Here is a 24,406-nt window from a genome sequence, read left to right on the forward strand (position 1 = left end):
AAGGGATTTTCTTAGTCTCTCCCTGTGTCTCTCTCAGAGGCCAGAGAGCTGGTTTCTAAGTAGATCAGAACTGACAGGAGTCAATGAGGCAGAGCTGAAAATTCCATTACCAGGGAGACCAGCCTGAGGAGAGGAAGTAGCTGCCCTCTGACAGGAAGTTAGGTGGGAGAGTTCCTCAGTGAGGAGATAAAGGAAGCAGCCGCTGACAGTTGGGGCTCTTCTGTGTCTCTGTGTCTGTTCATCACTTTAAACTACCATAGAAAAGGGACAAATACAGAAGTGCCCGTGTCAGGAGTGGGAGGCCCTGTCTGGACCAGGACCCATAGCAGGCCTTTGGCCTCCCACAGAGGACAGAACAGGCCCCTACCTTCTTCTCCTTCTTCCCCCAAGATTTGAGGAGGGGGTACAGTCACAAGATGGGGGAAAGGCTTGTCTGGGCCCCTCCCCAAAGGTCTACGGGCAGAATGAGCCAATCTGATCCTGGTTAGAGTGGGGGGGGGATGCCTGTACCCACACGCCATGGAAGGAGCTCTGATCTCTCCACAGAACAAATGCCAACACATTTCCCCCCAACCTTCACCTGATGCCTGTCTCCCTGTCCAGGTCTCCTTACCCAGTAACCTCTCCTCCTAGGAGTCTCCCTTGAGGCCAGGGCAAGGGCCCTGGGATCTCCTCTGAGCCCTCCCCCCTCTAATTCCCCACAGGTGCACAAAGAGGAAGTCTCCCCTCCTTGGGGCTCCCACCTCCTGAGGGACTACTGGCCCAAGCAGAGGCCCTGGAGCCAGAGGGAATGGCCCCCGGGACCCCGAGGCCCCCTTCCCAGGTGAGTGCAGTCCATCCCAAGGTGGAATCCAGCAGAACTCAGACCTCTGTCTTTCCCAGCCTCCAGGGGCGCCATCACTGCTTGCTGTCAGTGTGACCTCAAAGGTTACCCACAATCACCAGCTGTCTTCTGGGGGTTTCCAGGGCCTCTGTAGCTCCTGCCTGGATGAGGCACCCCAGGTTCCAGACCCAAATGCAGACATTTATTCATTCACCCTCCACTGTGACACCCTCCATCAGAGGGGGTTTGCAGGGTGTCCCACCATCCAGGGATGATCCAGGGACAGTCTCTGCTCCTGACCTCCAGATTCTGGGTTTGGCCAGGTCAGTCAGGCCTGCCAGGGAGGCTTTGGAAGAGGTTTGGGGTGAGATCAGGTGAGAGCACAGACAGGAAAAGGCGTGTTTTTAGTATAAGTAAAAAGGATGGAAATTCCAAGGGAGGGTAAAAGATCTGCTTTTCAAATATTATTAAACTGTCAGGAACTTAAGAGTTTAATTTAACATTTAACACATAGAAACGTTAGATCTTTCTTTTCTATTCAAATCATTTACCTTGACCCTAACAGGATTATCTATCCTGTTGCTTTCTCAGTATTTTTCATTTTGGTTCCTTTATTATTTTTGTTTTTTAACTAAAAAAATTATTTAGAATATTTTTCCATGGTCATATGATTTATATTCTCTCCCCCCACCCCTCTTCCTTGCCCTGGAGCGGACAAAGAGTTCCACTGGGTTGTGCATGTATTATTGCTCAAAACCTATTTCCATATTATTCATATTTGTAATAGAGTGATCTTTTAAAAATCAATTAACTTGTTAATTATTTTTCAATTTTTCCCCATGTTTATATGAATCATTTTCTTTCCTGCCCCTATTTTTCCCCCCTTCCAAAGCTGACAATTCATTCCACTGAGTTGTACAAATGCTGTCACTTGATACCTATTTCCATATTATTCATTTTTGCTCTAGAGCGATTTTTTAAGGCCTAAACCCCAAATCATAATCCCATATAAGCATGTGGTAAGTGATGTCATATGTTTTCCTTTTGCATTTTTACTCCCATAGTTCTTTCTCTCAGGGTAAATAGCACAGTTTTACATAAGTCCTTCAGGAGTGTCCTGGCTTGTTGCATTGCTGTTAGTAGCAAAGTCCAATACACTGGATTGTTCCACAATGTTTTACTTCCTGTGTACAATGTTCTGCTGGTTCTGCTCTTTTCACTCTGCATCAGTTTACTGAGGTTCTCCCAGTTCATATGAAAAGCTTCCAGGTCATCAATCAGCACAATAGTCTTCCATCCCCAACATATACCAAAATTTGGTCAGCTATTCCCAATCAAGAGACACCCCCTCATTTTCCAATTGTTTGCCACCACAAAAAACACAGCTATAAATATTTTTTGTACAAGTATTTTTCATTATTTCCTCTTTGGGATACAAACCCAGCAGTGTTATAGCTGGATCAGAGGGCTTGCAGTCTTTTAAAGCTCATTGGGCATAATTTCACATTGCCTTCCAGAATGGTTGGATCACTTCACAACTCCACCAACAATGTATTAGTGCCCCAAATTTGCCTCATCTCCAGCATTTATTATCGTATTGACCAATATGCTAAGTGTGAGATGGTACCTCAGAATTGTTTTGATTTGTATTTTTCTGATTAGGAGAGATTTAGAACACTTTTTCAAGTGATTATTGATTGTTTTGATTTTTTCATCTGAAAACTGCCTATTCATGTCCTTGACCATTGATCAGTTGGGGAATGGCTTGATTTCTTTTACAGTTGACTTCTTTCCTAATATTAGAGCTTTGTCAGAGAGTTTTGTTGTAAAAAAATTTCTCAGTTTGATGCTTTTCTTCTGACTTTGGTTACATTGGTTTTGTTTGTACAAAACCTTTTTAACTGAATATAATCAAAATGATTCATTTTACATTTTGTAATGTCCTCTATCTCATGTTTAGGCTTAAATTCCTTCCTTTGTGTAGAATTTTCAGGTAAACTATTCTATGTTCTCATTCATTTATGATTTCACTGTTGATATTTAAGTCTTTTACCCATTTTGAATTTATCTTGGTATAGGGTGTGACATGTTCATCTCAACCTGATTTTTCCCATACTGTTTTCCAATTTTTCCAGCAGTTTTTTTCAGATAGTCATATAGTTTTGTCAGATTGTCCCAAAAGCTGGAATCTTTGGGTTTATGGAACACTGGCTTACTGAGGTCATTTACCCCAAGTCTATTCCACTGATCCACTGACCTGTCTTTCTCTTAGGCAGTAGCAGATTATTTTGATGATCACTGCTTCATAGCACAGTTTAAAATCTTGTACTGATAGTTCAGGTTTCTTCACATTTTTTTCATTTGTTTCCTTGATATTCTTGATCTTTTGTTTTTCCAAATGAACTGTGTTATAAATTTATTTCAGTCAGAATACCATTATTATATTAGTTTGTCCTACCCATGAGCAATTCATGTTTTTCTAATTGTTTAGATCTTATTTTAATTGTGTGAAAAACTTTTTGTAATTGCTTTCATACAATTCCTGTGTTTGCTTTGGTAAATAAATTCCCAAATATTTTATATTCTTTAGAGTAATTTTAAATGGCATTTCTCTTTCTAACTCTTGCTGCTGAGTGTTGTTGGAAATATATAGAAATACTGATGTTTTATGTGGGTTTATTTTGTACCCTGCCAATTTGCTAAAGTTATTACTATTTCCACTACCTTTTTAGTTGATTTTCTAAAATTCTTTAAGCATACCATCATATCATCTGCAAAGAGTGATGATTTAGTTTCCTCATTGCCTAACTTAATTTCTTTTTCTTCTCTAATTACTACTGTTAGTGTTTCTACACATCATACCCAGTGTTTTGTCAAATTCTCAATATAACAACAAAAACTTTCTCTTCGTCACTTAGCTAGAATCAGTCTGATTCCATATAACTGTGGAGTCCTCTTTATGCTTTCAGCTAGATAAGAGTCTTTCAGACTTTTAGGAACTTAAGTAAAGAAATCCTTTTTTTTTTTATTTGTCCTCATTAATCATTGGTAATATTTTCTCCCAGAATACTTAATAATTGTTTCCTTCTCACAAACTTGAAAAAAAGGTTCTTATTAGATGAATTCTGACAGTTGTGATGAGGAGGGATTTCAGATCATCTCTCTTCTCCACGGAATCTCCTGCCTCCCTCAGAGAGCACATACCCTCTCCCTAATCCATAGGGAAAAGCATTTCATAGTGAGACACTTCTACCGTCTTTACTCTTCCAACATGATTCTGACTTCAGACACAAAATGCCTTTGTCAGTGTTCCATTGGGCTCTGAATGACTGGTCTCCAGAGCTGGTTCAGACACTCTTCAAGGTGAAGAGTTTGGGGTGAGTCCCTTGTGTGCTTCACTTTCTTCAAGTTAGTTGATGAAGACTAGATTGAATGAATTCTGCAGGCTCAGCTCTAAATCTTGTGACTTTTGCTGGTTTAGGGGTCAATAACATTCAAGGATGTGGCTGTGGACTTCACCCAGGAGGAGTGGTGCCTGTTGGACCCTTCTCAGAAAGAGCTGTACAGGGAGGTGATGCTGGAGAATGTGCAGAATCTACTCTTCGTGGGTAAGGACCATTTCTTTAACTTTGAATTGTCTCTCTTTTATTTTAGGTAGATTCTGGTGAAAACTTAAAACATTGTTACAGATTTACATTCCTGAAGCTAATCACAGAAGTCATCTAGTCGACCTTCTAATTTGATTTTGTGTGGAAATTCGATGTTAATACCAAGGCAGATTTTCCTTGCAGATGGCCATTGAAGGGGACATCTACCTGTCAAGGCAGCCCCTTCCCATGTGGGATGAGTGGTATTTAGAAAGGATTTTTTAAAGAAGTATTAACGAAGGAGGCAGTGCCAAGAAGGCAGAAGAGGAGAAGCAAAAGCTGGAATTATCTTGAAAATCTCAAATGAACCTTAAAAGAGTGCTTCTAAAATGCTGGAATCACAGAATGAACAAGGGTCAGAGTAAGGTCTTGAAAGGTAGACAGAAGGGGTCTATTTCTGGGGACAAAGAAGAATTGGATGTAAAACTGCACAAAGATGAGTGCAAAAAATTCACTCTCTATGTACTGCTCTATACCCTGTACCAGGGCAGAAGGCAACCTCAAGACCCTGGACCCTTTTTAAGCCTTTATTAGTGCCTCCCATGCTCCTTCCTTCAAGGTAGAGAAACAGAGAGTAAAGGGAAGGGCATGAAGAAGAAACTATTGGACTTCAACTCAAATAAGAAAAGCAGGAGTAGCAATTATGAACTCAGACAAAACTAGACCAAAAAAAGATCTTATTAAAAGTGACAAGGTTGGTAATTACATCTTGATAAAAAAGGTCATTTAGATATTAGTTCTTAATATATATGCACCAAATGATATAGCCTCCAGATTTTAAAATAGAAACTAAAGGAAAATAAGGAGAAAATTGCTAATAAAACTATACTGGTAGGGAATCTCAACCATCCTTTATCAGAACTCTCACCAAAAAAATAAACAAGAAACGAATAAAGAAAGTATATGAAATTTTAGACAAGTTACAGTTCTGGATATCTGAAGCAAAGAGAATGAAATTGAAAAAGGAATATATTTTCCTTTCAGGTGCACATTGAAAATACACAAAAGATGATGTACCAGGGTATAAAAACTTTCATATGAAATGTGAAAAAGCAGAAGTAATAAGTGCAACCTTTTCAGATTATAATACAATAAAAGTATTCTCAATAAGAATGTAAAGAAAAGTTTAAAATTAATTGGAAACTGAATAATCTAATTGGTGAAAAGGGGTGGGTCAACAAACAAATGATGGAAACAATCAATGATGTCATAAAATGAATGACAATGAGGAAACAACATATCAAAAGTTGTGGAATGTAACCAAAGCAGTACTTGGGGGGAAATTTATTATCCATGAGTATTTATATAAATAAAGTAGGGGGAAAAGTGAAACAGGACAATTTAAAATCCAAATAAAGACTAAAATGTAAATAAAAAATCAAAGGAGAAATGAACAAAATTGAAAGTAAAAGAACTTTTGAACTAATAAATAAGATTAGGAGTTTGTTCTTAAAGGGAAAAAAGGGCACTAGAGCACTAATCTAATATTTAAATGATTTTGCAAAATAGGAAAAGCAGTCCTACAAAATTTTTAGTGTGATGCAAATTGGATGCTGATGGATGAATCAGGAGGAAGAAAAACACAGAAATTAAACTATAGGCAAATTTCCCTTATTGAATAGTGATGCAAAAATCTTAGCTCATAAAGTTTATACTCTATAACCAGGTGGAATTTCTACCAGGGATGCAAGGCTAGTTTAATATTAGGAAAACTATCAGCATAATTGACCATATCAGTAAGCAATCTAATAGAAATCACACAATTATCTCCATAGATGAAGAAAACATCTTTGACAATATACAATACCCATTCCTCTTAATAACACAAGAAAACAAAGCAATAAATGGCCATCTTTTAAAATAATAAATAGTATCCGTAATAAAACCGTCAGCAAGTATTATATGCAATGGGGATCAGTTAGAAGCCTTCCCGGTAAGATCAAGACTACAGCCAGGATGCATATCACCAGTATAATTTAATATTATACTAGAAACTAGTAAGCTTAATCAATAAGCTGTTCTATTTTTTGTAATTGCAAGAAATAACAATTTAAACATGTTTTCCAAAGTTTTGAGATCCAAACGGTTTCCTTCTCTCCTCCCTCTGATGCTAAGCAATTTGATCCAGGTTATACACGCATGATTATGGTAGTACTCTCTCGGTACCCGAGGATGACAATTGTCTTTGTGAGTTTTCATCTATGGTGTGTAGATGAGTGTGCACAAAAATACTTGTGTGTGAAGGAGATTTAAGTGGAAAAGTCGTTGCACAGAGACAGTCCCACTCTCTCGGCGTTGGAAGCCTGGGTCCATTGGCATGAAAAATCGTTACACCTGGAGACTTCCTCAGCTGCATTGGATGGCCGTGTTGTCCTTTGTGCTCCAACACGCCCTAAGCACTCCACAGTGCTTTGCTGCGTCGCCCTCTCAGTCGTTGAACCTTCTTGTTGGTTTCTTCCATCTGTTCCGCCGAAGCAGTCTTCACATGCTGGGTGAGCAAAGCCCTGGTTCACCAGGAGTCGACAACCCGATGGCTACCCTCACAAGGTTTAGCTGGCCTGTCGAAGCTGTTGCCCGGGGTGTGGCCACTGCCGCATGCTAGCAGCTACTGGGAGCCACAAGTGAGAGCTGGGTGTCAGGTTTTTAAATTTAATTTTCTTTTTAAATTTCTTTCCATAATTGCATGATTCATGATGTCTCCCTCTGCTCTTCCCTCCTCCATCCAGTAGGTCAGAAGCAATTTGTGAGGGGTTAATATAAAAGGTTGGGCTGGATTATTAAGGATTAGGGTTGCTGGGAATTTAGTCAAATTCCACAGAGATTTATTTTAGAAATTTATTTATAAAATATAGAAAGAGTGAAAGCAAGAAAATCAGAGAGGATAGGGTAAGATATCTAGCCTATACACTAAGTATTTGCTCCAGCCCCTGGCTCAACCCAGGCAGGGCTAATTAGTCCTTAGACAAGGAGGCCTTGAGCAGAGGACCTGGGGATGCCGGAGACCTCTCTCAATAGGGTAGGTCTCTCCTGAGGCCAGTCCCTTCAGAAAATCCAAGAGAAGGAGTCAGCCTTTTTTACTCACCACACATGGTAATTTTAAAGAAAGCAGAAGCAGTCTGAGATCTTCAGTCAGAACTCCTCCATAGTCAAGTCCCGCAAAAGACAAATGACAAAAGAGCTCACGGGAAGTCCTTGGCATTTTTAATGATCTTTTCTTTTTGTCACTTCCTGTGACTTTCTTCCATTTTACGTATATGAATTACAGCTAAAGCTTTGCTTCGGACTGCCCAGGGAGGCAATAAGTCGATTCTGATTCGTCACCCACTATTGCACATGGGGGTCACAGAGCTCCCATTCTCAAGTATGAGTGGGTTGTTTACGCTTTTGGTGATTAAATCTAAAAATGGGCACAGGAGAGTTAATTTAATCTTCGGAAATTCCACAGTGTTATTATACCCATATTGTCACTCAAAACATATTTCTATATTATTGAATTTTGTAATAGACCAATCTTTTAAAACCAAACCCATATAAACCAGTGATGTCATGTTTTGTTCTAGATTTCTACTCCCACAGTTCTTTTTCTAGATGTGGATAGCATTCCTTGTCATGAGTCCCTCTGAATGTCCTGGATCATTGCATTCCTTTTAGTAGCAATTCAGTTTCTGTGTACAATGTTCTGCTGGATCTGCTTATTTCAGTCTCCACCAGTCTATTAATTATTCCTTATAGCACAGTAATATTCTATCATCATCATAAGCCACAATTTGTTCAGCCATTCCCCAGTGGAGAGAGCTCCCTCATTTTCCAATTGTCTGCTACCAGAAAAAGCCCAGCTATAAATATTTTTGTACAAATAGGTGCTTTCCTTTTTTTTTTTTTAAATATATTTTATTTGGTCATTTCCAAGCATTATTCATTAAAGACATAGATCATTTTCTTTTCCTCCCCCCCCCACCCCCCATAGCCGACGCGTAAGTCCACTGGGCATTAGATGTTTTCTTGATTTGAACCCATTGCTTTGTTGATAGTATTTGCATTAGAGTGTTCATTTAGAGTCTATCCTCTGTCATGTCCCCTCAACCTCTGTATTCAGGCAGTTGCTTTTTCTCGGTGTTTCCACTCCCATAGTTTATCCTTTGCTTATGAATGGTGTTTTTTTTCTCCTGGGTCCCTGCAAATTGTTCAGGGACATTACACCACCACTAATGGAGAAGTCCATTACGTTCGATGATACCACAGTGTGTTTGTCTCTGTGTACAATGTTCTCCTGGTTCTGCTCCTCTCGCTCTGCATCACTTCCTGGAGGTTGTTCCAGTCTCCATGGAACTTCTCCACTTTATTATTCCTTTTAGCACAATAGTACTCCATCACCAACATATACCACAGTTTGTTCAGCCATTCCCCAATTGATGGGCATCCCCTCATTTTCCAGTTTTGGGCCACCACAAAGAGCGCAGCTATGAATATTTTTGTACAAGTCTTTGTGTCCATTATCTCTTTGGGGTACAGACCCAGCAGTGCTATGGCTGGGTCAAAGGGTAGATATTCTTTTAGCACCCTTTGGGCATAGTTCCAAATTGCCCTCCAGAATGGTTGGATCAGTTCACAGCTCCACCAGCAATGAATTAATGTCCCTATTTTGCCACATCCCCTCCAGCATTCATTACTTTCCTTTGCTGTTATGTTAGCCAATCTGCTAGGTGTGAGGTGATACCTCAGAGTTGTTTTGATTTGCATCTCTCTGATTATAAGAGATGTAGAACACTTCTTCATGTGCTTGTTAATAGTTTTGATTTCTTTATCTGAGAACTGCCTATCCATTTCCCTTGCCCATTTATCAATTGGAGAATGACTTGATTTTGTGTACAATTGATTTAGCTCTTTATAAATATGAGTAATTAAACCTTTGTCAGAGGTTTCTATGAAGATTTTTTCCCAATTTGTTGTTTCCCTTCTGATTTTAGTTATATTGGTTTTGTTTGTACAAAAGCTTTTTAGTTTGATGTAGTCAAAATTATTTATTTTACATTTTGTGATTCTTTCTATATCTTGCTTGGTTTTAAAGCCTTTCCCCTCCCAAAGGTCTGACATGTATACTATTCTGTGTTTACCCAATTTACTTATGGTTTCCTTCTTTATGTTTAAGTCACTCACCCATTTTGAATTTATCTTGGTGTAGGGTGTGAGGTGTTGATCTATTCCTAGTCTCTCCCACACTGTCTTCCAATTTTCCCAGCAGTTTTTATCAAATAGTGGATTTTTGTCCCAAAAGCTGGGATCTTTGGGTTTATCGTATACTGTCTTGCTGAGGTCGCTTTCCCCCAGTCTATTCCACTGATCTTCCTTTCTGTTTCTTAGCCAGTACCAAATTGTTTTGATGACTGCTGCTTTGTAATATAGTTTTAGGTCAGGGACTGCAAGGCCCCCATCATATGTGTTTTTTTTCATTATTTCCCTGGATATCCTTGATCTTTTGTTCTTCCAAATGAACTTTGTTATGGTTTTTTCTAAATCAGTGAAGAAGTATTTTGGTAGTTCAATGGGTATGGCACTAAATAGATAAATAAGTTTGGGTAGGATGGTCATTTTTATTATATTGGCTCATCCTATCCATGAGCAGTCAATGTTTTTCCATTTGTTCAAGTCTAGTTTTAGTTGTGTGGCGAGTGTTTTGTAGTTGTGTTCATATAGTTCTTTTGTTTGTCTAGGGAGATAGATTCCTAGGTATTTTATTTTGTCTAAGGTGATTTTGAATGGGATTTCTCTTTCTAGTTCTTGCTGCTGAGCTGTGTTGGAGATATATAGAAATGCTGATGACTTATGTGGGTTTATTTTGTATCCTGCAACTTTGCTAAAGTTGTTGATTATTTCAATTAGCTTTTTGGTTGAATCTCTAGGATTCTTTAAGTAGACCATCATGTCATCCGCAAAGAGTGATAACTTGGTCTCCTCCTTGCCTATTTTGATGCCTTCAATTCCTTTATCTTCTCTAATTGCTACTGCTAGTGTTTCTAGTACAATGTCAAATAGTAGAGGTGATAATGGGCATCCTTGTTTCACTCCTGATCTTATTGGGAATGCATCTAGTTTATCCCCATTGCAGATGATATTAGCTGTTGGTTTTAGATATATACTGTTTATTATTTTTAGGAATGACCCTTCTATTCCTATGCTTTCTAGTGTTTTTAATAGGAATGGGTGTTGTATTTTATCAAAGGCTTTTTCTGCATCTATTGAAATAATCATGTGATTCTTGCTAGTTTGCTTGTTGATGTGGTCAATTATGTGGATGGTTTTCCTAATGTTGAACCAGCCCTGCATCCCTGGTATGAATCCTACTTGATCATGGTGAATGATCCTTCTGATCACTTGCTGGAGTCTTTTTGCTAGTATCCTATTTAAGATTTTTGCATCTATATTCATTAGGGAGATTGGCCTATAGTTTTCTTTCTCTGTTTTTGACCTGCCTGGTTTTGGAATCAGTACCATGTTTGTGTCGTAAAAGGAGTTTGGTAGAACTCCCTCTTTGCTTATTATGTCAAATAGTTTGTATAGTATTGGGATTAACTGTTCTCTGAATGTTTGATAGAATTCACAGGTGAATCCATCAGGCCCTGGGGACTTTTTCTTAGGAAGTTCTTTGATGGCTTGTTGGATTTCAATTTCTGATATGGGATTATTTAAGAATTCTATTTCCTCTTCTGTTAGTCTAGGCAGTTTGTATTTTTGTATATATTCATCCATTTCTCCTAAATTGGTGTATTTATTGCCATATAATTGGGCAAAGTAATTTCTAATGATTGCCTTAATTTCCTCCTCATTGGAGGTGCTGTCCCCCTTTTCATCTTTAATGCTGTGAATTTGCTTTTCTTCCTTCCTTTTTTTAACTAGATTGACCAGTACCTTGTCTATTTTGTTTGTTTTTTCAAAGTACCAGCTTCTTGTCTCATTTATTAAATCAATAGTTCTATCACTTTCGATTTTATTAATTTCTCCCTTAATTTTTAGGATTTCTAATTTGGTTTTCTGCTGGGGGTTTTTAATTTGATCGCTTTCCAGTTTTTTTCATTTGCATTTCCAATTGATTGATCTCTGCTCTCCCTTGTTTGTTAATATAAGCATTCAGGGATATGAATTTACCTCTGATTACCGCTTTGGCTGCATCCCAAAAGGTTTGAAAGGATGTTTCGCCATTGTCATTTTCCTCGATGAAATTATTAATTGTTTCTATGATTTCTTCTTTAACTAAACGGTTTTGGAGTATCATATTGTTTAATTTCTAATTGGTTTTAGATTTGGTTTTCCATGTACCATTACTAATCATTATTTTTATTGCCTTGTGATCTGAGAAGGCTGCATTCATTATTTCTGCTTTTCTGCATTTGTGTGCTATGTTTCTGTGACCTAATGTATGGTCAATTTTTGTGAATGTGCCATGTGGTGCTGAGAAGAAGGTGTATTCCTTTTTATCCCTATTTATTTTTCTCCATATGTCTATTAATTCTAATTTTTCTAAGATTTCATTCACTTCTTTTACCTCTTTCTTATTTATTTTTTGATTTGATTTATCTAAATTTGATAATGGTTGGTTTAAGTCTCCCACTAGTATGGTTTTATTGTCTATTTCTTCCTTCAATTCTCCTAGTTTCTCCATTAGAAATTTGGGTGCTATATTATTTGGTGCATACATATTGATTAATGATATTTCCTCATTGTCTATAGTCCCTTTTAACAAAATATAATTACCTTCCCTATCCCTTTTGATCAGGTCTATTTTTGCATTGGCTTTATCAGATATCATGATTACCACTCCTGCCTTCTTTCTATCAGTTGAAGCCCAGAAGGTCTTACTCCATCCTTTAATTCTGACCTTGTGGGTGTCAACCCGCCTCATGTGTGTTTCTTGAAGACAACATATGGTAGGGTTTTGGATTCTAATCCATTCTGCTATTCGTCTACGTTTTATGGGTGAGTTCATCCCATTCACGTTCAAAGTTATGATTGTCATTTGTGGACTCCCTGGCATTTTGATTGCCTTCCCTAATTCTGAGCTTTTCTTTTTCGGCTCTACCTTTTAGTCCAGTGATTTACTTTGAAACAGTCCCCCTTGTCCCCTCCCTTGATGTTTCCCTTTTTAGTCCCTCCCTTTTTGTTCCCTCCCCCTCCCCCCTCTCTTTCCCTCCCTTTTTGTTCTCCCTCTCCCCCTCCCCCCCTTGATTTTCCCTTCTCCTTACCCTTGTTGGGTAAGATAGAATTCAAGATCCCAATGGATCTGGATGTTTTTCCCTCTCAGAGCTGATTTCCCTGAGATTGAGGTTTAAGTAACCCCCCCCCCTCTTCCTCTCCTTCTTATAGGAGTTTTCTTCCCCTCCCCTTCCCATGTGAATCTTTGTGTGAGAATGATTATTCTATTTGGTCTTTCTTTACCCCCTATTTATACATTACATTTTCCCCACATGTTAGTATACATAGGTTGATATAAATGTAGTCCTTATAGAAGAGAGTTTGAGTAAAAGAAGAAGATAACATTTTCCCCTTTCCTTAATATTTACCTTTTCAGGCATTCCTTGCTCTTTGATTTTCGGTATCAAACTTTCCACAGAGCTCTGGTCTTTTCTTTGCAAAAAGTTGGAAGTCTTCTATTTTGTTGAATGCCCATACTTTCCCTTGGAAGTATATAGTCAGTTTTGCTGGGTAGCTGATTCTTGGTTGGAGACCCAGCTCTCTTGCCTTTCTGAAGATCATGTTCCATGCCTTGCGATCATTCAGAGTAGAACTTGCAAGGTCTTGGGTGACCCTGATTGGCATTCCTTTATATCTAAATTGTCTTTTTCTGGCTTCCTGTAGGATTTTTTCTTTTGTTTGATAGCTTTGGAATTTGGCAATTACATTCCTGGGAGTTGTCTTTTGGGGGTTTAGTGTAGAAGGTGTTCTGTGAGCTCTGTCAGTGGCTGTATTGCCCCCTTGTTCTAGAATCTCTGGGCAATTTTCTTTGATTATATCTTGTATCACCATGTCCAGTTTGGTGTTTATTTCTGGCTTATCTGGGAGTCCAATTATTCTTAAATTATCCCTTCTCCCCGTATTTTCCAGATCTATCACCTTGTTGGTGAGATATTTTATGTTCTCTTCTAATTTCTTGGTATTTTGGCTTTGCTTTATTGATTCTTGCTCTTTTACACGATCGTTGTCTTCCAGCTGCCTGATTCTGGCCTTTAAAGCCTGGTTTTCTTTTACAGTTTGGTCAAACTGGTTTTGTAGATGCGTGAATTTCTTTTGCATTATTTCCAACTTTTCCTCCCAGAAGGCTTCCATCTTTTTGGTCATTTCTGATTCAAATTCTTCATAGGTTTGTGGAGAGTTTCCATTTCCTTTGGAAGGTTTTGGAGCATTTTCTTTTATATTATCTTCTGTCTGCTCTGTATTTTGTATTTTGGCTCCATAGAATGTGTCCAAAGTCGCCCCTTTCTTCTTATTTTTCTTGGTATTTTGGGGCTTCTGTGGTTCTGTGGAGTTTGCCATTTCTGAATGTGGAGGATTAGTTTTTCTTGTCTCTTTCTGGTGTTCAGAGGCTTTAGTCCTGGACAGATAGTTCTATGAGCTTTCCCTGGGTTAAACTGAATATGCCTCACTGGAACTGGAATGGAAGGGTCGGACCACGAGGCCACACTCTCCCCCCGGCTCGCTTTCCGGAAGTTGCCTTCAGAATCGCTGGCCGTGAGGCTGTTTCGTCGGCCTGCGGGGGGATGGGCTGCAGCTTTCCCAAGCTCCGGGCAAGGACTTTCACTGAGAGTTGGATAGCAGGATCCAGCCCGTGAGGCTGTCTTGCCCGCCCTGAGGGTTGCTGTTGTTTCGACCAGCTCTCTGCAGCGGAAGCCCCAGGCAGTAACTTTCACCGGGACTGTAGAAGGCCCTGAGGGTTCTGCTCTCTGAGCCCGGCCGGGCTGCGGCTTCCGGGAGCCTTGGACTCTGCGCTCCTACCCCTGAGGTCCGAGTGATCTCGGGTTCTGGCTTTTAAGGGGAGCCGTACCTTTTGATCCGGGTCCAGGTCCAGGAGGAGGGTTCCCCGGGTCTGTGCTGTTGATCGTTTTGAATTTCGGCGCCTTAGAAGCTTATCGTTTGAGATCGGTCGGGAAGGGTTTTCAGGAGATCTGAGCTTTAGCTTTCTCTAAGCCGCCATCTTAACCGGAAGTCTCTTTCCTTTTTTTTTTTAAAACTCTTACTTTCCATATTGGAACCAATACCACATATTGGTTCCAAGACAGAAGTGGTAAGGGCTAGGGCAGTGATAGGCAAACTTTTGAGCTTAGTGTGTCAACATGTGCCAAAAAATGAGCATACCTCAGGTGGTGTGTCACTTTGAGAAAAAAAAAAACATACTTCTTGGCATGTGGCCCCATATTTCTCTGTGTGCAGCCTTGTGTCATCAAAAATGACTAAGTGTGTCAGTGCTGACACACATGTCATAGGATCATCATCATCATGGGTCTAGGCAATGGGGGGGGGTAAGTGACTTGCTCAGGGTCACACAACTAGGAAGTGTCTAAGGACAAATTGGAACCCAGGACTTCCCATCTCTGGGCCTTACTTTCAATCCACTGAGCCACCTCACTGCCCCCCCTCCCTTTTTTAATCAATTAGGGACACAAACCTAGTAGTGGTATTGATGGATGACAAGGCATGCATTGTTTTAAAGCTCTTTGGGCATAATTCCAAATTGTCTACCAGAATGGTTGGATCCATTCACAAATCCACCAGCAATGCATTAGTATCCCAAATTTGCCTCATCCCAACAAATATTCAGTATTTTCATTTATTATCATATTGGCCTCTCTGCTACCTATGAGGGAGTAGCTCAGAATTCTTTTGATTTTTATTTCTCTATTCAGGAGGGATTGAAAACATTATTTCATGTGATTATTGACTATTGTGATTCTATCTCAAAACTGCCAAATCTTATCCACTGACCATTTGTCAGTTGGGGAAATGCTTGGTTTTTCATCAATTTGACTTAGTTCTTTCTATATTTGAGAAATTAGATCTTTGTCAGAGAAATTTGTTATACAATTTTCCCCCACAGTTTTTTGCTTCCATTCTAATTTTTATTTCATTGGTTTTGTTTGTACAAAACATTTTTAAGTTGATATAGTAAAAATGATTCATTTTACTTCTTGCAATGTTCTCTGTCTCTTTCTTGGTCTTTAATACTTCCCTTCTTCATAGATCTGACAGGTCTATGAGTTTTCGTTCACCCAATTTATTTACTTATAATATCCCTCTTCGTGTTAATGCCATATTCCCATTGTGAACTTATGTCGGTATAAGATGTGAGAAATTGATCTAAACCCAATTTTTGCCATGCTGCTTTCTAATTTTCCCAGCAATTTTCATCCAATATTGAGTTCTTATCCCAAAAGCTGTGATCCAGGAGTTTATCACACCGTAGATTGCTGAGGTCATTTATCCCATGTCTATTCCATAGATCCACCCTTCTATCTCTTAGCTAATATCATATTATTTTGATGATCACTGTTTTATAGTATAGTTTAACATCTGGTACTGCCAGGCCAACATCCTTCACATTGTTTTTCAATGTTTCTCTTGACATTCTTGATCTTTTGTTCTTTCAGATCAATTTTGTCATTATTTTTTCCAATTCTATAGAATACTTTTTTCTCTTTTGTTAGGAACAGCACTGAATAAGTAAATTAATTTAGGTAGTATTATCTTTTTTATGATATTAGGTCATCCTACTGTGAAAGGGAATTCTTGGGTCTCTTGTCTATTCTGAGTTTACACTTGTGAAAAGGGAATCCTTTACTCTCTTTGCCTAGTTGGAATTGACACTTTGGTTAACATTAACTTAAGTACCCCTACTTAGTACCTCACTAGACTGAAGACAGGATTAACTCTCCTTTGTCTACCTTTTAAGTGGAATCAACAAAAGATTGAACACCCTACTTAGTGTTAGGTGAGAAGTCAGCAAGATATTTGGAGAACTCCACCTTTTTTTTTTTTAACTCAGTCAGAAACTTGTGAATTCTTTTAAGAGTTTGCCCAAGAGTTCACACCCTCAGAAACTGTTTAATCAGGAAAGTGTGAACCCTTTTTAATAGTAATTGACCAATTTATGACCAAACAAGTAACAGAGAACATTATAAGATATAAAGTGAATAATTTTGACTATAATCACTTTAAACTGTTTTCAACAAATGAAAGCAATGTAACCAAGATTAAAAGAGAAACAACAAACTGGGAAATACTATTTTATAACAGATTTCTGTTATCTCATTTTTAAAACATAAAAAGATCTAGGTCAAATTTATCCAAGAATGCAAGTTATTTCCCATTGACAGATGGCCATAGGTTATGAATAATCAATTTTCAGGTGAAGAAACCAAAGCTGACAATAATTATATGAAGAAATGTTGTAAATGTCTCATGATTAGAGAAGTCAATTAAAGTATCACTTTACCCCTAACTGATTGGCCAATATGACATTAAAGAGAAGTGACACAGATGGAAGGGGATGTGGCAAAATTGGGACACTTAATACCTTGCTGTTGGATTTGTCAACTGATCCATCCTTTCTGAAGAACAATTTGGAATAATTCCCCAAAGCACTACAAAACAATGCATACCTTTTGATCCAGTAAAAACACTAGTAGGTCTGTGCCCCAAAGAAATCAGAATAAAAGGGAAAGGACCTACTTATATAGGAAAATATTTGTAACTGCTCTTTTAGTGGTAGCAAAGAATTAGAAATTGAAGGGATGTCTATCAGTTGACGAATGGCTGAACAAATTGCCATATATGAAGGTGATGGAATTCTATTGTGCTATAAGAAATGACAAACAGGATGATTTCAGAAAGTGCTGGGATGACCCCCAGGAACTTATGCAGAGGGAAATAAGCAGAACCAGGAGAACATTATACACTATAACACTAATATTATGGAATGCTTGAGTGTGACCACTTTGGCTACTCTCAGCAATACAGTGATCCAGTACAATTCTGAAGGACTTGTGACAAATAATGTCTCCAGAGAAAGAACTATTGGAGTTGGAATGCAGATGAGAGCATACAATTTTTCACTTATTTGGGTTTTTGTTTTGAGGTTGTGGTTTTGTATGATTATTCACTTCTAAAAATAAACAATATGGAAATAAAATTTAAAAAGAAGCATGAAACTATAGCTCAAGGCCCCTAATTCTGCCTAGTTTAGCAATTTTATCCTTATTCTTCCTTGAATCTTCCCTCAAATTCCAGGCCTGGTGATAGGAATGGAAGGGAAGGCAATAAGCATTTAAAAATACCTGCTCTATGTGCCTAGGATTATAAGAGGGAAATCAAGATGGGAATTTTCTGATTGCAAATGTGTTACATGATCTCTACTGCTGTAAATGGCCAAACAATGAAAACAATAGTTACCATTCTATAGGCCTTGTTTGCCTGCCTCCTTTCCATTAAGAGGACCAATTTTTTATTTTATTTTTCTCTACTGTTCCCTTCATTCTTCCTTATGCCCAGGACTTCCAGTTACAAGAGCAAATTTTATCTCTGGTTTTCAGTGAGAGGAATCACCATGGCTGCTAGAGAAAAAAGGTTCAAAGATCTCCTGTCCAGGGGAGTGAGGTGAAAGCACTTGTATAATGGCTGTTACCCCAAAAGACTTTTATCTGTTGTAGCAAAGGTAGGGCTAGACTCAGGGCTGGCAGACCAACCCTGACTCATACTGTTCATTTTCTGAGAGATGCATGATGGACTCAGTATAGAGTAGGAGACATAATATATGGTAGATTGTAAAATAAGATGAATATTTAGTATGTCTGCACTGAATAGCATAATATATTTGAATCTGTAGAGAAAAGAAGAAAACATATATTGCACTTTGAAAATTGTGGCCTGAGAGTTAAAAGGAGTGAAGTTGTTTCTTAGTTTAGCATATAAAATTTACCAAGAATGACCATGTGATAGGACATCCAAAATAAAGGGAATAAAATATCTGGAAGGTTCCCTGAAACTGACAAAATGATAAGATTAATCAATGAGTGACTTTAAAAGGAAAGACAGAAAGGGCAATGGACAAATATTGGTTAATACTGTGAACAAAGCTTAGGCACAGAGTTTGAGTAATAGTCTACTTGCATGGAAGTTGTTTGCTGGGGGCCAAACCCCCACAAAGTCACAGTTTGGGAAATGGGGGCTATCTTGTAGGCCCCACAGAAAATGAGGCCCCCACTGATCCTGCTCTGTGACTTCTCTCTCTCTCTTTAACTTCCCTCAATAATGGATGATTACTGTTCTCTCTCTAATACGAAAGAAATTATATTAGCAAAGTCTCATAGAATAAATATACATCCCATCCAAATCCCCCCAGATTAGTACCCCAAGAACATAATATTCATAGAATTAAAACCTAAAGATCATTACCCATTACCCACCTCCTTTCCCTCTCCATAGAGATACATTCACTCCTATTATAAGCCAGGCAAGCCAAGAACAGCAATCACCTTGAAGCCCAAGTCTCATTCCACTGAATCTGTTTGTAGACAGAAACCAGCCAACATTGCTAGGTGCTTTAAAGTAACACAAGAAAAGTAGAACTTGTAAACTAAGGAAAACCCCAATTCTGGTCTGCTTTAAGTTACCCTTTAACCCTGTACCTAGCTACAAAATGTTTTGTTACCCATTTCCTAAGTAATTGTGATTCATTGTGAAAGCTGATCAAAAACAACAATGATTTTCAGCAGGTCAAGAGGAACTAACCTCCAGATTACCCTATCTATGTCATTTATATCCATCACAAATTTCTCTGTTGTAGCAACGTGGTAAATGGTCACAGAATGTTGATTAAGTGATTTCTTAATGTGTGACATATCCAATTACATGCAGATCATGTATGTTGAAAATTGATTGTATGCCAGAAAAGTATGTACTCACTGATCCTATATAATAAACAAAACCTTGTGACATGCCAGAACACTGTGATGCCTATGCAGGCTAGAGCTTGCAGCATCTCTCATCTATTATTTGAACTAACCTCTGCACTTAGACAGTGACCCTTACTTCTGAGAGACCACTGGCTCAGCTTTCAACGTTGGTCAGGTCACTTCTCCAATTTTCACACATGACATGAGTTGTGAAGTATGATGAGAATCTTGGTCTTGTCGGTATCACAGATCCATTGTGAGGTTTCATTGTTATTGGGAAAGTATTTCTAAAATCTTCCATCTTGCAGTTATGACCAAATGCTGTATCCTAAGCCTGGTTCTTCTAGTTTAAATTTGAAAACTCCTTTTGGCCTTGGGACATCAAATAAAAATCAATTTACTTATTGACATTAGAGAAAAGAATTTATATTTCATGTATGTGTATGTCCCTTTTTGTTTTGTGCTCATGTCATTATTTTTTTCTTCAGAGACTAATTTTGAAGTGAAGGAGATATCTACAAAGCAGAGCCTTTTTGTAGAAGGATCTGGCCCTCCAAGAGGCAAGAATAAGGGTCCCTGTGACTTCCTTTTGAGAGAAAACTGTGACTCTAATATCAAGGTAAATAAAAACCCAAAGAGTGACTGTGAATTTAATGAAGATCCAGAGAAATGCAGCCAACATTCAGTCTTAAATCAGTATAGAAAACTGACCTCAGGAGATGACTGTTGTCTTGATAGTGAATATACCAAACGCTTTCCTGAAAAAGTAGGATTTAATCAGTCACATGAGAAGCCTCCAGAAATGCCCATGTATCAAGGTAACCTAGGGACAGTCACATATGACTCGAGTTTAGAGCTTGAAAGACATTCAAAAAATAAACATGTAGAGATGCCTTCTATGAGTAATAAAGGTGGGAGACCTTTCAGTCAGAACTCTGAGTTTGGTTCATATGAAATAATCCACTCTGGAGAGAGACATCAACATAAGGAACATGGAAAAGGCTTCACACAGAGGGCTCATCTTATTAGACATCAGAGAATCCACACTAGAGAGAAACCTTGTGAATGTTCACAGTGTGGAAAGCCTTTTGCAGAGAGTAGCTCTCTTACTGGACACAGTAAAGAGAAACCGTATGAATGTACACAGTGTGAAAAGGCCTTCACACAGAGACGTAATCTTGCTGCACATAAAAGAATCCATACTGGAGAGAAACTTTATAAATGTACACAGTGTGGAAAAGCTTTCACAGAGAGGAGTCACCTTGCTGCACATAAGAGAATCCACACTGGTGAGAAACCATATGAATGTACACAGTGTGGAAAGGCTTTCACAGAGAGTGGCTCTCTTGCTAAACATCAGAGAATCCACACTGGAGAGAAACCTTATCAATGTCCACAGTGTGGAAAGACTTTCACAGAGAGTGGCTCTCTTGCTGCACATCGGAGAATCCACACTAGAGAGAAACCTTATGAATGTGCACAGTGTGGAAAGGCTTTCACACAGAGAGGTAATCTTATTAGACATCAGAGAATCCACAGTGGAGAGAAACCTTATGAATGTACACAGTGTGGAAAGGCTTTCACATGGAGCGACCAACTTGTTACACATCAGAGAATCCATTCTGGACAGAAACCTTATCAATGTACTCAGTGTGGAAAGGCTTTCACACGGAGGGATAATCTTGCTACACATCAGAGAATCCACTCTGGTCAGAAACCTTATAAATGTACACAGTGTGGAAAGGCTTTCACACACAGTGTGAGTCTTGCTGCACATCAGAGGATTCACACTAGAGAGAAACCTTATGAATGTACACAGTGTGGAAAGGCATTCACAATGAGCAATAATCTTCCTGAGCATCAGAGAATCCACACTGGAGAGAAACCTTATGAATGTACACAGTGTGGAAAGGCATTCACAGAGAAGGGCTCTCTTGCTGCACATCAGAGGATTCACACTGGAGAGAAACCTTATGAATGTACACAGTGTGGAAAGGTTTTCACATGGAGTGATAATCTTGCTGCACATCAGAGAATCCACACTGGAAATAAACCATATGAATGTAACCAATGTGGAAAGGCTTTCACAGAGAAGGGCTCTCTTGCTGCACATAAGAGAATCCACACTGGTGAGAAACCTTATGAATGTACACAGTGTGGAAAGGCTTTCACAGAGAGTGGCTCTCTTGCTAAGCATCAGAGAATCCACAGTGGAGAGAAGCCTTATGAATGTCCACAGTGTGGAAAGACTTTCACAGAGAGTGGCTCTCTTGCTGCACATCAGAGAATCCACACTGGAGAGAAACCTTATGAATGTACACAGTGTGGAAAGGCTTTCACACAGAGGGGTAATCTTGTTAGACATCAGAGAATCCACAGTGGAGAGAAACCTTATGAATGTCCACAGTGTGGAAAGGCTTTTACAGAGAAGGGCTCTCTTGCTGCACATCAGAGAATCCACACTGGAGAGAAACCCTATGAATGTACACAATGTGGAAAGGCTTTCACACGGAGGAGTTATCTTGTTATTCATCAGAGAATCCACACTGGAAAGAAACCGTATGAATATACGCAGTGTGGAAAACCTTTCATACACAGGGTGAGTCTTACTATACATCAGAGAGTCCACACTGGAGAGAAACCTTATGAATGTAACCAATGTGGAAAGGCTTTCACAGGGAAGAGCTCTTGCTGCACATCAGAGAATCCACACTGAAGAGAAACCCTATGTACACTGTGTAGAAAGGCTTTCACACGGAGGAGTTATCTTGTTATACATCAGAGAATTCACACTGGAAAGAAACCTTATGAATGAAATAAAATTGGAGAATCTTTCTCTTAATGATCCACAGTTGCTTCATGTCAGAAAATCCCCACTGGAGAGAAACCTCATAAGTCAGGTCAAGCATATAGTTGCCACTCTTATTTAACATAAGAGAGAAACTTTAGGAATATGATCAGTGTGGTAAGGCCTTCAGGCAATCATCATCTCTTATTCCCACGTGAGAATTTATTTTGGATAGAAATCTTACTCCTGTCATGAATGAAAAAAGACATTGGAATGGAGAGTCCAGAGCTCTTTCAGTAGGAGAAAATGTCTTCTGAACAGATCAGTTCCAGATGGATTCCCTGTAGGAAGGCTTTCATCCAGAGATCATCTCTTATTTCATGTTGGAGGATTCATAGTACAACAAAACCAAATGACTGTGCTCAAGTTTATGTGTTTTCCTCAGGATTCCTGGGATCTTTGGGTTTATCATAGACTGTTTTACTGATGTCACTTACACCATGTCTATTCCACTGATCCTCCCTCCTGTCTCTTAGCCAATACCATATTGTTTTGATGACCACTGCTTTATAGTACATTTTGAGATCTGGTACTGCTAGGCCACCTTTCACATTTTTTTCATAATTTTTCTTGATGTTCTTGATCTTTTGTTCTTCCAAGTTGTAATAGACACTCCCATTTAAGATATTTATGGTAGTAGATATGAGTTGGAGCAATAGCACCAGAAAATAAGATAGAGGAAAGGCCAGGATCTGCACTCCTTCTCTCCCACCTCACTTCCTCTTCCCCTCACAGTTGATCCTAATAGCTCTCCTCAGATGGTAAGTTATTAGCAATTTCAAAAGGCTAATCTCACACTATAGTTCTTTTCTGAAAATAGGGTTTATTCTTGAATAAGGAAATTTAGGGAAGTGAAAGAAGGAAAGAGAGAATATCAGGTCTCCCTAACCTCCTATGAAGTTCAATACAGGGGAAATGAAATTAATTGTCTAAGAGGGGATATCATTGATGAACTGAAAAGCCTCTTCAGAGCTAAACTGTTCTTCAAAGCTAAGCGCTACTCTTTTCAATATTGAGTCAACCAATAGTCAGGAATCCAGAGCAAGCCTGTTAGTCTTCCAGGGCAGAAGTTATTTTCTTCAGCTGTTGACTTTCCAACTACCTTCTCCTCCTCAGATTCTTTTTGGAATTTTCCTTCTGTCTCATTGATTGTCAGTTCATTCAACATTCCATTCCCTTGTATTTCTTTGCCAATCTCACTGGTGTTATTCTATTGATTATAAGAGGTTCAGGTGATTCACATGATGATTTGACTGTTGTTAACTTCTTCTAATAAGAGCATAATCAGATGACTTAAAGCATGAAAAATAAACATTTCCTTGTAATAATTTAAAATTATATCTCTCATAATAAAAATATTATATTTTTTGAGGTTTATTAAAGATCATTATAAATCAAGGAATAAAGAAGCTTCAAAATAAAGACCACATGCCCATGGCTGATCAACCTGTCCAAACACACACCTTACCACCACCAATATTGGGACAGGAATTAAAGAGGTGGGACCTTCCACATCGCCACCTAATATCCCCTATCTACAGGAAGTACTCAATGACAGGAAGTCAGTGGGCTCCCGGGAAATGTAGTTCATTTTTAGCGTAACAGATTTTCAATTGTATATTTCTCCTGAGATCCATGGAAGACTGGTCTCTCCAATGGATCTTGTAAAAATAACCAACTTTGAAATTACAATAATTTTGGGATAAAAGGAAAAGAGAACAAAACCAATGATTGCTAGGTGCATGGACAAAAAGCCAGTTAGGGGGAAGTCCCCTTTGGCATAAGAGTATACATACAAAGCAAATTCATTCAACCCCACACAGTTCAAATCACCACATCCCAAAGTTCACTCTGGATCTTCTGGTGCAGCATCTTGTCTGTGCAGGCATCTTAATGGTGCCTTCTCCAAACAGTTCTCTTTCTGGATTTGGAGAGGTAACCTGTTTCTCATCCTTAAATTACTCTCAAAAAGAATTTAAAGTTTGCAATTTAGAATAATAATGATAATAATACATTCCCTCCTGAAGAGGGTGTTGAAAAACACAGGGTTCACTTAGGGATGCATGGCTGAGTTATGAGGTATATGAATCAATTCGCAAGAGAAATAAAAATATTTTAAAAATCCAAATTAAAAAAGTATATTGGATGAAAT

General features: G+C 38.7%; 1 protein-coding gene across 2 annotated transcripts; it reads left to right on the top strand.

Moving 5' to 3' along the window:
- Window positions 1-132: 132 nt before the first annotated feature.
- LOC107649198 (zinc finger protein 420-like) lies at window positions 133-24,406 on the top strand. Of its 2 annotated transcripts, none has more exons than XM_056825841.1 (4): window positions 133-232; window positions 705-823; window positions 4,305-4,431; window positions 19,895-24,406. In XM_056825841.1, exons 2-4 carry the CDS (start codon window positions 791-793, stop codon window positions 22,120-22,122), a joined length of 2,388 nt encoding a protein of 795 aa, XP_056681819.1. In that variant the 5' UTR covers window positions 133-232; window positions 705-790; the 3' UTR covers window positions 22,123-24,406. The 2 variants fall into 2 exon arrangements, with proteins under 2 accessions (XP_056681819.1, XP_056681818.1); XM_056825840.1 differs by having other exon boundaries at window positions 147-403.

Source organism: Monodelphis domestica, chromosome 4 (genome assembly GCF_027887165.1).
Source record: "Monodelphis domestica isolate mMonDom1 chromosome 4, mMonDom1.pri, whole genome shotgun sequence".
Lineage (NCBI taxonomy): Eukaryota > Metazoa > Chordata > Mammalia > Didelphimorphia > Didelphidae > Monodelphis > Monodelphis domestica.

Coding starts and splice junctions, on each gene's coding strand:
- LOC107649198 (XM_056825841.1), top strand. CDS start 791: ATGGCCCCCGGGACCCCGAGGCCCCCTTCCCAG. Junction 824..4,304: donor CCCCGAGGCCCCCTTCCCAG/GTGAGTGCAGTC, acceptor TTGCTGGTTTAG/GGGTCAATAACATTCAAGGA. Junction 4,432..19,894: donor GCAGAATCTACTCTTCGTGG/GTAAGGACCATT, acceptor TTTTTTCTTCAG/AGACTAATTTTGAAGTGAAG.